The sequence below is a fragment of the Lathyrus oleraceus genome, chromosome 7 (assembly GCF_024323335.1).
Source record: "Lathyrus oleraceus cultivar Zhongwan6 chromosome 7, CAAS_Psat_ZW6_1.0, whole genome shotgun sequence".
Taxonomy (NCBI): domain Eukaryota; kingdom Viridiplantae; phylum Streptophyta; class Magnoliopsida; order Fabales; family Fabaceae; genus Lathyrus; species Lathyrus oleraceus.
Window position 1 is genome coordinate 532,361,637 of NC_066585.1, and position 14,590 is coordinate 532,376,226.

Consider the following 14,590-nt stretch of genomic DNA (forward strand, 5'->3'; position numbering starts at 1 on the left):
ATTGAAGCCATGTTAAGGCCAAGCTGTGAGGCTGCTAATTGATAGTAGTTATGTGCATATGATGATTATTTCTTCATTGATAGTAACATTTTATTATTATTCACATTTTAGTTCTGGATATTCACTTAAGTAATTCACATCACATGATTCCTGTTATCTTTTCAATTTTGTTGGTGTGTTTTTCTCACAATTTGAAACAAGAATCACAAAACTACACAACTATTTAGAACAAGCTGTTTATTTTTCTGCTTGATTAATGGACACAATCAATTCCATCCTTATTTGGACACTACTACTAGAAGTGCAAAACCCAAAAAATAGAAGAGAACAAATTGTTGGATCTACAATCAGTACCTCCACCTCAAAACTCTATACCTCTTTCCTTCATGTTGTTCAAATTCATAATCAAGTTGTGGAATGATCCTGTAAAGCATTCCATCTACATGTTTCGAATACCACAACCTCCATTTCTTCCAGAAGATAAGAGGGAGGATGAAAATTCCAAACCCAAAAATAACTCCCAACTCCACACTTAGGAAATTCCAATCAATTGAACTCTCATTTCGAGAATGAGATGGTTGCAGCTCCTGCACTTCATCATCGCTGCAAATGTTGGTCAATGGAGGACCACATAACCCTTCATTCCCTTTGAAGGAATCTGCACTGAATGTTTGGATTTGAGTACTTAAAGGAATTTTCCCCTCTAAGTGATTGAACGAGAGGTTTAGATATTCGATGAAAGATAAACTTGAAAGCTCTTGAGGAATCTCTCCATTGAAGAAGTTGTTTGACAAGTCCATAGACTCGAGATTCTTCAAGTTCCCCACAGATGATGGTATATGACCCGTAAGTGCATTATGTGACAAGTTGAGAGCATAAAGTGCCTTGAATTCCATTAGCTCGTCAGGTATTGGCCCCTTCAAATAGTTATTTGACATATCCACATAAGTGAAGGCCATTTGAATTTTGACCATCTTCATCTGCCGACCCTTGTTGACAACAATAATTGAATCCTGATAACGTTGAAGATCCACTGTATTAGAATCAACGAACCCTTGGTCAAGGATAGATCGAGGCATGTTTGCTACAAGTTTAACCAATCTTGTTTGGAGATATTTGCTAAAATGTGGTAACACGGCCTTTAAACTTATAGGAACATAGTCATCGGTGATTTCAAAAAACAAATGGCCAGATTCTGGCCCAAGTATGCCTTCATCACGCATCATTGCCTTCCAATTGCTTAACAGTGTTCCTGATATCATTCCACTAAATTTATTGGATGCTAGATCGACAATATGAAGCATCTCCCAATCACCATTGCTATTTGGGCACCCGATAGACCCGTGGAGCTTATTAGACCTTAGAACCATGATCCTAAGGGTGGAAATGCTGCTCATGAAACATGGAAATCTGTCAGTTAAAGCATTCATTCCAAGGTTTAGGACTTGTAGTTTTGTGCAATTGACCAAAGATCCAGGTATGGTGCCTTCCAAGAGATTATCATTTAGGTCCAAATATCTTAGTGCACATGAGTTTCTGAATATAGTATCAGGGATATGTCCTCGGAGCTGGTTCACTCCAAAATTCAACATCCTAAGGTTGCTACTCAGTTTTGCAAAACACTTCGGAATTGTCCCATCAAATTTGTTGTAGGAAAGATCTAGCAAACGAAGAGTTGAAGAATTGCAAAAGGATTCATGGATTTCTCCCGTAAAACTATTATTGGAAAGAAACAATATTTGTATGAAAGGGAGATAGTTTCCAATGTCCGACGGTATGATAGAGCTCAACCTGTTGCTTGAGTAGTCCAAATATGTTACATACTTTGGAATGCAAGAAATAGGCCCTTGCAGTTGGTTAAAACTAAGATCAACCTCAAAAAGGTTTGAATTTAAGTTCCAAATACTTTCTTCAAAGTTAGTGAGACAATTCTTGGAAAGATTCAAGGTAATGAGAGATTCGAGTTGCCAAATCCAAGTAGGTATATGTCCTTCAATCTCGTTGCGAGATAAGTCAAGAGTCAGTAATGTGGACCGGTTTTTCAAAAAACTTGGAAACATCCGTAACTTACAAGAAGCCAACATAACAACTCTAATATCTGGAAAGGGTAACAAATCATGATCTTCTTTGAAGTTGTCAACGACGGACAAATTGTTATGTGAGAGACCTATTGTAGATAAATTATTTAGCTTACGAATGACGTCCAAGTGTATTGTGCCATTAAACTTGTTGGCAGAAAGTTGAATGACACGAAGTGTTCTAAGGTTAAATACGGAGGCAGGAATATGTCCTTGTAAGTTATTGCTATCCAAATCAAGCATCTCCAATACCGGAGTGGATGCATTATCCAATTCACCCAAGTGACCATCGAGTTGATTAAATGGAAGCTTTATTTCTCGCAAACATGGGAGCTTAAGTAGAGACGAGGGGATGTTTCCATTGAAAGAATTGAATCCTAAATCAATGCTGACAAGATCCTTGAGGCCCTCAAAATGGTTGGATGGTAAATCCCCGCTCAAATGATTGCGAAATAATGATAGATATGTGAGGTTTTTGGACTTATTGAAAGAAGGGAGTGGACCTGTGAGATTATTGGAGGACATGTCTAGATGAAAAAGTTGGGTGAGTTCTGACATTGAACTTGGAATTGTTCCATTGAATTGACAGTAAGACAGATCAATGGTTGATAACTTGTTTAGATTTGAGATGGTATTTGGAATTGGTCCTGAGAAATTTGTATTGGAAAGATTCAAGTAGCGAAGAGATGCAAATGGTGGGAAGTCTGGCAAAGAACCATGAAGATATTGATTGTCTGATATGTCAATGACCTCTAATGTGTGTATTTGGAAGATGTCTTTTGGGAAAAAACCATTCAAACCACAACTCCTGAGATGTAGGATGGTTAAATTGGAGAAATTTGCAAAGGAATCTGGCACTATGCTTGACAAATTGTTGTTGCTCAATTTTAGAACAGAGAGAGCCTGAAGCTTAGCTAGTGAAGAATCAATAGGTCCTGAAAGATTGCACGATGACATGCTCAAAACACGAAGCCTTTTCAATAAAGATAAAGCACGAGCCCATTCATCCCCGCTAGACGATATTGCTACACCATCTAGATACAATTCTGTGATATCTGTGAGGTTTTCTACCAGCATCTCTATATTTGGATTCTCAAATTTTAAGCTGTGATTTGAAGTAACTGAAGAAGACAAATCAAGAGTGACCAACCTTGTGAGGTGAGAAATTTCTTTTGGGACTTGTCCCTCAAAGCCAGCATCAGAAAAGTTCAAATACTTCAAATTCTGCAGCTTATGCAGTTTTGAAGGAATCACAGAATGGAAGTTATTGAAAGCCAAATTGAGACTCTCGAGATAGTGCAGGTTGAAAAGAGCACTTGAATGATTAAGTCCTCCTGAGATAGACTCATGACTAAGATCAAGGGCTGTAACATGTCCATCTTTGCATGTTACCCCATGCCATTGGCAACAATCGTCCTCACTTTGGTTCCAATGAACTAGCTTCGAGGATTTTGTGGTGTTGAATATCAGGTTGTTTTTCAAATGGAGCAACAAGGAATGCTGATGGGCTAGACAGTGGCCATTCACCACAAAATAGTTAGTGCTGGAGTTTATTAAGCTGATTGGTATAATGAAAAGCCAAAAAACAATGTGTGGTCTCATAGTGAACTAGTATGAGTAGTGGTTGAAAATGATGAAGTGGTGCTATGTTAATAACGTATCATTTTCTCCTTTTATAGACTGCATGCAACAATCAGCTTTACTATTAATTTGATCATTCAACCCAACTTCACACGTAATTAAGTCTTCTTGGTACCGCCCATAAAAACCAAAAGTTTTCAAGTCTTGTTCTCATTGTGCTGTGTATTGTCAACAAGTCAATATTGGAACTTTTCTCTTACGAGTACATGCACTATCCTATCTATCATAGATTCATATTGTACATACCTTGGACGAATTAGTGGTGAGTGACTAACCCATTATTTTTAATGGAGATGACATATTTGTATAAGTTTTGAGACAAAAACCATTCAATTTAAAGATTTTAGTTATGCACAGTTTGGTTTGATATGGATGACTTGTTTAAAAAATCTTATGCAGTTTAAAGTAAATTATCTCTTCATCTTTTTTATAGTATTAGAGGCTCAAACCTATTCTATATTTTAACCGACAAAAATATGAAATCAAATAATTGAACGAACGAAAAAGACATTCCTAACGATCTAGAACTAAAACAAATAAAACAATGTAGCAATATATTAAAACAATGCCTTGACCAGATAATGGGATGAATAGGGCGAGTCAACCCTTTTAGAATAGGAGACATGAGTAACTCCCAAGACCTAGAATATTTTGGTTGTTCGTTTAATACGTAGCTTGGCACATATTTCCTTAGGGCGCGCCTGGGGTGGAGTGGGCCGGTTTAGGCCGTGCCCTCGCCATATGACCATGCCCTTCACACTCTATGTGTCCTTATTTATAAGTTGGGGTCGAGTCTTATTTATGGTCGCAATGGTGCTTGTTACTGCAGTCGTAACTCACACATAAGTGATTATTGGATTCTGGAATTTGTGGTACGTTTAATGGAATGTGATGATAAAACTGCCTTGGGAATGACTAAATTATCTAGGTCGTTGGTCCGTTTTCATGCATACGATAAGGATTGTAGATGTTATGTCATTTTAACGATGTATTTGATACTCTAGGCCCTAGTGATGATTACCCTCTAGTAACATGGCACTCTAAAAATAAGACCTAACTGGGTATGCGGTGATATCACAACCAAGTTTTATTGAGTACTATCTTGGAGCTTAGCGTGCTCTAGCCTTAAAAGGGATGAGCTCAATTGATGCTAAGTTAATTTGGGTCTTACAAATATACTAGTAAATAATCCTCCAAAAAGGAGGCATGTAAGGGCAGAGTGATTAAGGCGAGTTTTCAAGACTATTATTTTTTAGAAGATTGAAGATGTGATTAATTTTAAATTGTTTGATTCGAGATAGACCATCAATATCCAAAGTTAGCTTCCAGATCCAAGGTTGAGCTAACCTCGTAGTTAGATGAACTTGCCCCCTTCCATAACGACGAGATTAACCAATAAGACTTAAGATTAGTCGAAGTGGTCAACATGGCAAGATTGCCTTTATAGCCCGACGAGTGCTTCACATTTCCCATACATTTTTAAGTCTTCCATGAGCGTTTCATATGACCTAAAGCAAGTGGATCGAGGTTCGAGTTATCTGAAATTGTGATTCTTAGTCATTTGTTGAGTAAATGACAAATAAGTGAGTTCATTTAGATGATTTTACATATGGACCGAAATGATTATCAAGGTCATCGTCGATCTATTTTTGCGGTCATATTAATGGTCATGCGACTTTATCTTGACTTTTATATTGAAGACTCTTAGCCTTTTGTTATGAAGACAAAAAACCAAATATGTTCAGTTCTATTCAACGATAATGTCTCGCACATATGGTTTATTCAAGTATGGAGTTGATACACCCCGCTTACTAGAGTTCAGAAAAATTGAATGACTTTTCCGTCAACTTTCCATTGGCGAGATGAATATATATTACGTCAGATTGAGTTATCCCATGTAGGTTTTAATATGATGTGTTTCTCGTAGGGTAAAATAGTTTGTAGGACGCAACATTACCCCAAAGTGTGTAATGATACCCTAAAGGGTGCAATGATACCCTAAAGGGAACAATGATATCTCATAGGGCATAATGATACCTTGTAGGATGCAACCATACCCCGCAAGGCACAATAATACTACAAAGTTATGTGCTAGATTCCTAGTGCTTCAAGATGAGTTCAATTAGCTCGTGCCTTAATACACATGAGATAATTTAACATATTTCACTATTCTCTCAGTGACTTGTTAGAGTTTTAGCATGGTAGCTCGATAACTTTTGGCCATTACAATTTACCATAAATGTTTATGATCCATCCAACTCTTTTGATTAATAGCCATCTTATCCTTGCTTTTTTAAAATTTGAATTTTTACAACTACTCAATGTCTTCTTTTGTTGTCCATTTTCATCAAAACTAAAAAATACCTTTAAATTTCACTAGTGTGCATCCGCCTTGTCGAAGTGTTGGGGAGAATATCTTGCAAGTTGTTTGCATTAATGCTTTGTAGCTATGAATCAAGTATGGTATCAGGTGCTTTGTAGCCGACTGAATTCAGTATAATAAAGTCTATTAATGATCATTCATTCAACTTGAAAGTAAATACTCCCTCATGTTAGACGGATGCAACGATCTAGAAGGGGTGAATAGATCATAATAAAATTTTCTTTGATTAAAAATCAGTTTTAAAAATATTTACTATCGCAAGCAGAAGCAATTCCGGATTGACACTCGTCTATCTCGAACCGTTATCGCAAGAATCAAATATGCATTTAAACCGTAACGAAACATATACTAATGATAAGAAAGTAAATCAATATGTTTTACAAAATAATCGTCTAAACAATATCATACTTTGTAGTCAATTTCCAATGAATTAGGAAACAAAAATTGGCACAAACAATTTATCAAACACTTGATGTGCAATATTCACCAAACTAATTTTCCTTTGCGTTGAAGCTATGAAAAACCAATTGGAATTGTTTAGATTGCAATTTATCTTTGCGAAACAATTTGAATTTCTTCAACACAACCAGAAAATTCAGTTTATCAAATTGCACACTAAGAGTATTATCAAAATGTAGAGAGAGAGAGAGAGAGAGAGAGAGAGAGAGAGAGAGAGAGAGAGAGAGAGAGAGAGAGAGATCACCAAGATTTGTTTAGGCAGTTCCCCAATTATCCTCAATATGGGTACGTTTACTCCCAATTCCAAATAGAATTGAGATATGTAATTAACCCTTGCAAGAGTTGTATACAAGAGAAAAAGTAGCAATACAAACCCCTAAACCTTATGTTTGATGGTGATTATAACTTCTTCTTTCCCCTTGATCTTAAGCAAGATCATGTGACCAAAGACTTCCAAGTTGATCCTCTGCTTACCGCTACTCCTTTGACAGAATCCCGTTCTTCAAAGCTTTCTCTCGGCTAAATCCTCGTTACAAAATCTTTTACAAATCCCCTAAATAAATCCTTGATCTTGGAGGAAAAACCCAGACCGATTTTATTAAATAAACCACCAAAGAATACTCCACCCAATTATGATTACAACAATCATAATTTGGACCTTATCAATCTAATCTAGATGACATTCAACAAAAATGATTATATTTAATTGTTGAATGTATGAAGAAAAAGGTTAAAGATGAAGAGAAAATTATTTGTATGTTCTTGGTTTCGATGAATGAGAAATTATGCATGGATGCATATTTATACGTGTGTGTGTGTGTGTGTGTGTGAAAAATAGACAAAACATATTTTTAGTCAAGAATTACAATTTATGTATAATAGAATAGAATGTAATGACTCCAAACTTTAATGAGTCAATATATAAGGCATGAGAGTCGATACATGGACTCCAGGAGTTAATACATTCAAGGCAAGAAGGTTTGCTTGAAGAAATTCTTCAGTAGGAGTCGACTCCAAACACGGAAGAGTCGACTCATACCTGTTATGTATCGACCCACAACAACAATGTATCGATACATTGAAGGAAGGGCCATTTGCATTATAGATCGACCCATACCTCCTATGTATCGATACTCATGCCTTAAAAAAAACTTTCAGTTGGAGACGACTCCAAATACGAATGAGTTGACTCATTTGCATTATAGATCGACCCATACCTCCTATGTATCGATACTTTACTTTCTTTAAAAATCATTCAGTATGTATCGATACATAGTCATAACGTATCGACCCATAGACACGTTTTTCATGAAAAATCATATTTTTGACTTGTAATATGATTTTAAGTGTCTTATTATGATAATGCACTTATAGCACAATTCTAATTATTATGATAAATGGCAAAAACACATTTTCCCTCGGATTTGACATTTCATCGATGGGTACAACATCTTTCACCTCAGTTTTGACATTCCACTGATGGATAAAACACGATTGAGTTTATTATATCTAATGTGGATTTCTTATTTCACTAATCCCTTACTAGATATATAATTATTGAGATATAAGACATAATCCAAGTTGTGTGTGGCCCAAGCCCAAAAAGATAATTAGGGTTTATGGTTTGTTGCTTAGTTTGTTAGATTTGTTACTTAGTAGTCAAATAACGTTGTATATAAATACATGCATATGTAAATCAGTTTGTATAACAATTATAATCAATAGAATCCTTATTTTTCATTATTCTCTCTCTCTCTCTCTATCTCTCTCTCTCTCTCTCTCTCTCTCTCTCTATCTCTCTCTCTTCTCTTCTCTCCTTATAAAAGTGTCTCACGCACTAACAAATCGGTATCTAGAGCTCCGGTAAGATTCTTGATCCTGTTTTCAAGAACTTCACGTCAGTGATCATGTTTCTGGGATTGTGGGTTGTTAATCATGTTTGCTACAAAGATGAATGGAACCAACAGCATTTGAATTCTCTTCCAATTCTTGACGGCAAGAATTGGATTCAATGGAGAAAACAAATGTAGTCCTTGCTCGGCTTTCATGAAATCCAATAAGTGGTTACTAATGGCGTCCCTGAGCTTGCTGAGAATGCAATTGATGCTCAGAGAGTCGTGCATAAGGAGGCGAAGAAGAAATACTGCAAGGTCGTGTATTACATTCAATCGGCTGTAGATTCAGAGAATTTAGACAAGATATCTCATGTTTAATTTGCGAAGGAGGCGTGGGATATTATTGTCAAGTACTATGATGGAGGTGAAAAGTCAAAGTTGTCAAATTGCAGACTTTGCGACAGCAATATGAATTGCTGTAGATGGGAGAAGATGAAAAGATTGGATTCTATGTGTCGAAAATGGAAAATCTCATCCATCTCATGAAGGGTTATGGTGAAACCCTAACTGATAAGATGATAGTTGAGAAGGTAATGCATACATTGACATCTCACTTTGATCACGTTATCGTAGCTATTCAAGAATTTAACAATATTGAAACCATGAAACTGGAAGATTTTGTTGGTTCGTTGGAGGCGCATGAGATTAGGATTGTCAAAAGGAAATAGGTTCAAGATTCGATACAAGTACTGCAAGCTCAGGCTTGGAAGAATCATGGTGGTTCCGACAAGTTCAAAGGCAAAAGAGACAAGACTTAGAGCAAGAAGTCTTAGTTGAACCCTTAAATCACAAGGTCGACGATAGGGCTTCTCAACCCTCGAAAATAGGAGGAGGAAACTCCTATTAGAAAGACAAAGAGAAAAAAGGTGTGTAGTGCTATAACTGTGAAAACTGGGGTCACGCGGCCAAGAATTGTTGGTACAATAAGGACAAGGGAGCGACAAAAGGCAAGAAAGAATGGGAAAACCTTACACTCCAAGATTCAGATGAATTTGAAGATATGGTGGTTATGGCTTCAGTTGCAAATGACCAAGTCGAATCCAAGATCTGGTTCCTCAACTCGGCTTCTCAAATCGCATGACTAGTTGAAATGTGTGGTTAGCATATTTCGATTCATCGAAGAATAGCAAGGTCAAACTTGCTGATAATAGCTCGTTGCAAGCAGAAGGTAATGGAGACATGGTTATTTAAGGGATAAATGAAGGAAAATTTATGGTCAAAGATGTACTCTATGTACCTGGAATGAAGTGTAATATGCTAAGTGTTGGACAATTGGTCAAAAAAGGTTTCTCAGTGATTGTGAAAGATGGAGCCTTGGAATTGTTTGACACTTAGAATAATTTGGTCTTGAAATATCCTCTGTTGAAGAACATGACATTTAAGACCATGATCAGTTCGACTCAAGTAAAATGTCTAAAAAATGTTGTCGACCATAAGCATAGTTGGTTGTGGCATTGTAGGTTTAGACATTTGAACTTTAGATCACCTAATCAACTTATTACTCTAGATATGGTAATTAGTATACCAAGTATGGAGATGCCCGACAAACTCTATGAAGGTTTTCTAGTCAGAAAGCAATCTAGAAAGTCTTTCATTTCGACTATGCCAATGAGATCGTCTTGCATACTCGAAGTTGTACATTCAGATGTATGTGGACCTTTTAAAGAGCATACCATTGGTGGAAATAGATATTTTGTTTCGTTTGTCGTTGAGTTTAATCAAAATCTATGGATCTATGTGATCAAGCGAAAGGAAGAAGTATTCAAAATCTTTAAGAGATTCAAAGTGCTTGTCGAAAACCAGAGTGAGAAAAAGATCAAAGTCCTACAAATAAATGGAGGTGGCAAATATACATCAAAGATGTTTGAAGAATTATGTGTAGAACATGTTATTGACCATGAGATAACTACTCCTTATATGCCTCAATATAATAGTATAGCAGAAAGAAGAAACATGACCATATTAGACATGGCGAAATACATGCTGAAGTAGAAGAATTTTCCAAAACCCTTATGGGGTGAAGTTGTTTCACTACTGTTTATATTCTGAACAGGTGCCCTACCAAAAAGTTGAAGAGCAAGGTCCCTGAAGAATTTTGGAGTGGGAAACAACCATCAGTGAGTCGTCTGAAGGTGTTTGGCTTTATTTGTTACAAACATGCTCCTGATGCTAGAAGAAGGAAGCTTGATGACAAGAGTGAACCTATGATTCTGGTAGGATATCATAAAATTGGTGCATACAGGTTGTTCAATCCAATTAATCTGTGATAAGTCGAGATATTGTAATTGATGAAAAAATTTCCAAGGATTGGAATTCTAGTAATGTAATTGACAAGCCATTGATAAAAACTGATTTTTACAAAGCAAGTAATGATGTCAAAGTCGAATATATTGTCAATATTCTAGTTGATGTTGGAGTAGTTGTTGACATGCCCGACACAGTCGAAGTTGAACATGGTGTAGCTAGTACTAGTCAAAGACCTCAAAGAATTAGAGCTCTTCTAACAATACTTCAATACTATGAAGTGACTGGTGATGATAAAGTCACACCAGATGGATAATTAGTTTATTTTGCCTTACTTGCAGGTGCTTTAGATGGTAGCCTTGACATGGAAGCATGACTGGTTGATATTTTACTTAGATGTGAAATCAACATTTTTGAATGGTCCTCTAGATGAAGAGGTATATGTCATACAGACTCTTGAGTTTGTGCTTCAAGAGGAAGCAAGGAAAGTATACAAGTTGCACAAAGTGCTCTATGATCTCAAGCAAGCACCTAAGGCATAGAACAAGAAGATTGACTCATACTTGGTCAAATTGGAAATCGTCAAATGCAAATCTGAGTATGGTATCTATGTTCAATTTGTGGCACAATAAATAATAATCATCTGCTTATATGTCGATAACTTGTTAGTAACTGGAAATAGCTTGGAGAACTTGTCAAAGTTCAAAGAGATGATGAAGAAGGAATTTGAAATGTCGTATCTGGAAAAGTTGTCGTAATTCTTGTGCATGGAATTTCAAATGTCGAAGAAAGGTTTGGTGTTACATAAAAGAAAGTATGTCAAAGATATACTCAAGAGATTCAGGATGGAAGACTCAAACCCTGCATCCTCACATGTCGAACCAAATCTAGAACTGGAGAAGCACGGAGAAGAAGAAAGGGTCAACACAACTTTGTTCAAACAAATTTTCAGATTTATGAGATATGTGTGAAACATTCGACCTGGTGTAGGTTTCTCAGTTGGATTAGTAAGAAGATACATGGATAAACCAAGGGTTTCACACATGAAGGCTACAAGAAGAATATTGAGATACTTAAAAGGATATATAAACTATGGGATTTGATTTTAACAATATTCTTAAAGAAAAGAAGTTGTGATTAATTGTTATTCAGATGTTGCTTAGAGAAAAGAAGTTGTGATTTTAATAAAATTCTTAGAGAAAATAAGTTGTGATTAAGGAAGATATAAGAAGCACAAAATGATTATTTCTTTCAAGTATTTGGTGCCCCAATCTCATGGTGCTCGAGAAAGCAACCCATTATGGAATTGTCATCATGTGAGGCTGAATATATAGCAGGATCCTATGTTATTTCTCAAACAATTTGGATCATATATGTGCTTGAAGAAATGAAGGTTGAATTGAAGAAACCTATGGTACTGCATATCGACAATAAGTCAGCCATAAATCTTGCAAAGAATTCAGTTTTGCATGGAAAGAGTAAGTACATCGAAGCTAGATTTCATTTCCTAAGGGAGAAGGTAAATCGAGGTGAACGTGAAGTAAGACATTGCTCAAGTGAAGCACAGTTGGCCGAAATTTTCACCAAATGATTGAAGTTCGACATATTCCTGAATTTGAGAAATAAATTATGAATAGTTTAGATCGACTATGATTAGCATATGTTCGACAACTTGGATTATATTGGGGTATGTTGAGATATAAGATATAATCCAAGTTGTATATGGTCCAAGCCCAAAAAGATAATTAGGGTTTAGGGTTTGTTCCTTAGTTTTTATATTAGTTACTTAGTAGTCAAGTAATTTTGTATATAAATATATGCATATGTAAATCAGTTTGTATAACAATTATAATCAATAGAATCCTTATTGTTCCTTATTCTCTCTCTTTTTTCTCTCCTCACAAAAGTGTCTCACACTCTAATAATAACTTTTCAAATTGGTTAGGAAAATAATTATATGAATGTTGTTTGTAAATTTACGTGTCGGGTTTTTGTTATCGTATCCACAGGGATTGTAAGATATCACCGCCGTTCGATGGTTGTATTAATTCTAGCTCAAGTAACAATAGGGTTTTGATTGGTTGTCACGTTATCTTGCATAAAAAGGTATTAAATTGCGGTAAAAGTTATGGTTTGATTAAATGAGAAATATTGCCAAAGTTAGGGTTCGATGATTACTTTGCATGTATTTGTTCGGTCAACAATCTTATAAACTCCTTTAGATGATAAATCATTTCACAAAGTCCTCCCAATATGTTTCTCTCGAACACACATTGTGAAGTTTCCCATTTTGATCCATTGTTTCTCTCGAACACAATCTATCAAAATAACAACGTTTTTGGTTCAACCTTATGGTGAACAAAATCATTCATTACTATCTCTAGCTAACAAACAAGATTGGATGAAAACCTAGGTCAAGAGTTGGTAAACATCTCTCGATCATAAACCAACACAAAGAGTTTTAAATAGAAACAAAGTTTTCATCATATATTCACCATTAAAGAGTTTACACATGAAGATCCTTACATTTACACACAAAGCTAGTAATCACCTACATCTAACCTTGACAAATGGATGACTTAGCTACTCATTTTCATGGTAGCTTGGTCGGCAAGTTTCGGAAGAAGGTTGATCAACATCCAAGTCGGATAATCGATGTTGGATGGGAATCCACCTTCTTTTTGTAGAAGATGATTACAAGATGAAGAGAAATGAAAACTAGGGCATAAAAGCTCCCAAGAACAATGCTGTAAAAATATCTAACAAAAGTACAAAAGTGGAAAAATGAGGTAAAACTAGGTATGGTGCTCAAAAGTGGCACCTGCTACTTATAGAGTAGTACTGGGTTGTCATGCTCGCTAGGCGAGCAGAATGGCTCGCCTAGCGAGGGTCTAATTGTGGCACACAAGGCACCTGCGCCCAGAGAAAACAGACTAACTCAAACTGTCATGTTCGCCTAGCGAACACACCTTCGCCTAGCGAAGGACACGCTCCAACCTTCGCCCCAGCGAGGTTGAGAGGTTTTGCTACTGGAATGCTCGCTGGGGACTCGCTAGAGCTTCGCCTAGCGAGTGAGTGTTGGTTGCGCTCTTCACCAAAACTGAACGAACTCGCTACCACCTTCGCTATCAGCTCGCCTGGCGAATTTATTTGATAATTTACTGGAGCTTTTCGCTAGCAGCTCGCCTAGCGAGCAGGCTTCGCCACAGCCTTCGCCTAGCGAGCATGCTGAAGAATGCTTGTTTTCCTTGGTTCCTTTGCCAACTTTCTTGTGTCTTAAATTTCAATTATTTCATGCCTTCTTCCTGCACAATAACACACAAATCAAAGGCACCAAGCTTGTTTATCAATGTAATGCATTTCATCTAAAACAAAGGTGATTTTGACAATTTTAGCAAGGAAATAGAGTGAAAGATACCCTTAATTGATGGCTCAAATAAGCACTTTTGGGTATCTAACAATGAACAATTGTGTTATCTTTGAATAACAACTTACATTAATTAATGTTTTTCGAGCATCATGTAACTCATCATTCAATGGTTTGAATCTCTTCAATGTTTCAAGTTCTTTATTCAACACTTTCTTTTCTACTAATTCATTCTTGAAAGTATAAAATTTAATGCTTTACAAAATGAACAAGTATGGAAGAAAGTTGAATGAAAGCTAGAAGTATTGTAGAAATTTTAACCATTTAAGAACGTATGATGAATGATGAGTTGCATAATGCTCGAAAAATATTAATTAGTATAAGATATGTCTCAAATACAACATAAATTTTTAAATTATTATTTCCAAAATCAATTTAATAGGTTAGGGGTTAGTGTAACAAACAATCGATATTAAATATAATAAACTCAACTCAATGGAATAGGATGAGATCTGCACAAAGA

General features: G+C 36.1%; 1 protein-coding gene across 1 annotated transcript; it reads right to left on the minus strand.

The window, feature by feature from the left end:
* Positions 1–228: 228 nt before the first annotated feature.
* Positions 229–3,711, minus strand: LOC127107459 (receptor-like protein 7). The gene has a single exon (XM_051044747.1). It carries the CDS (start codon positions 3,678–3,680, stop codon positions 348–350), a length of 3,333 nt encoding a protein of 1,110 aa, XP_050900704.1. The 5' UTR covers positions 3,681–3,711; the 3' UTR covers positions 229–347.
* Positions 3,712–14,590: the final 10,879 nt, after the last annotated feature.

What these genes read in the sequence shown, in the direction of transcription:
- LOC127107459 (XM_051044747.1), bottom strand. Translation starts at nt 3,680, where the DNA reads ATGAGACCACACATTGTTTTTTGGCTTTTCATTATACCAATCAGCTTA.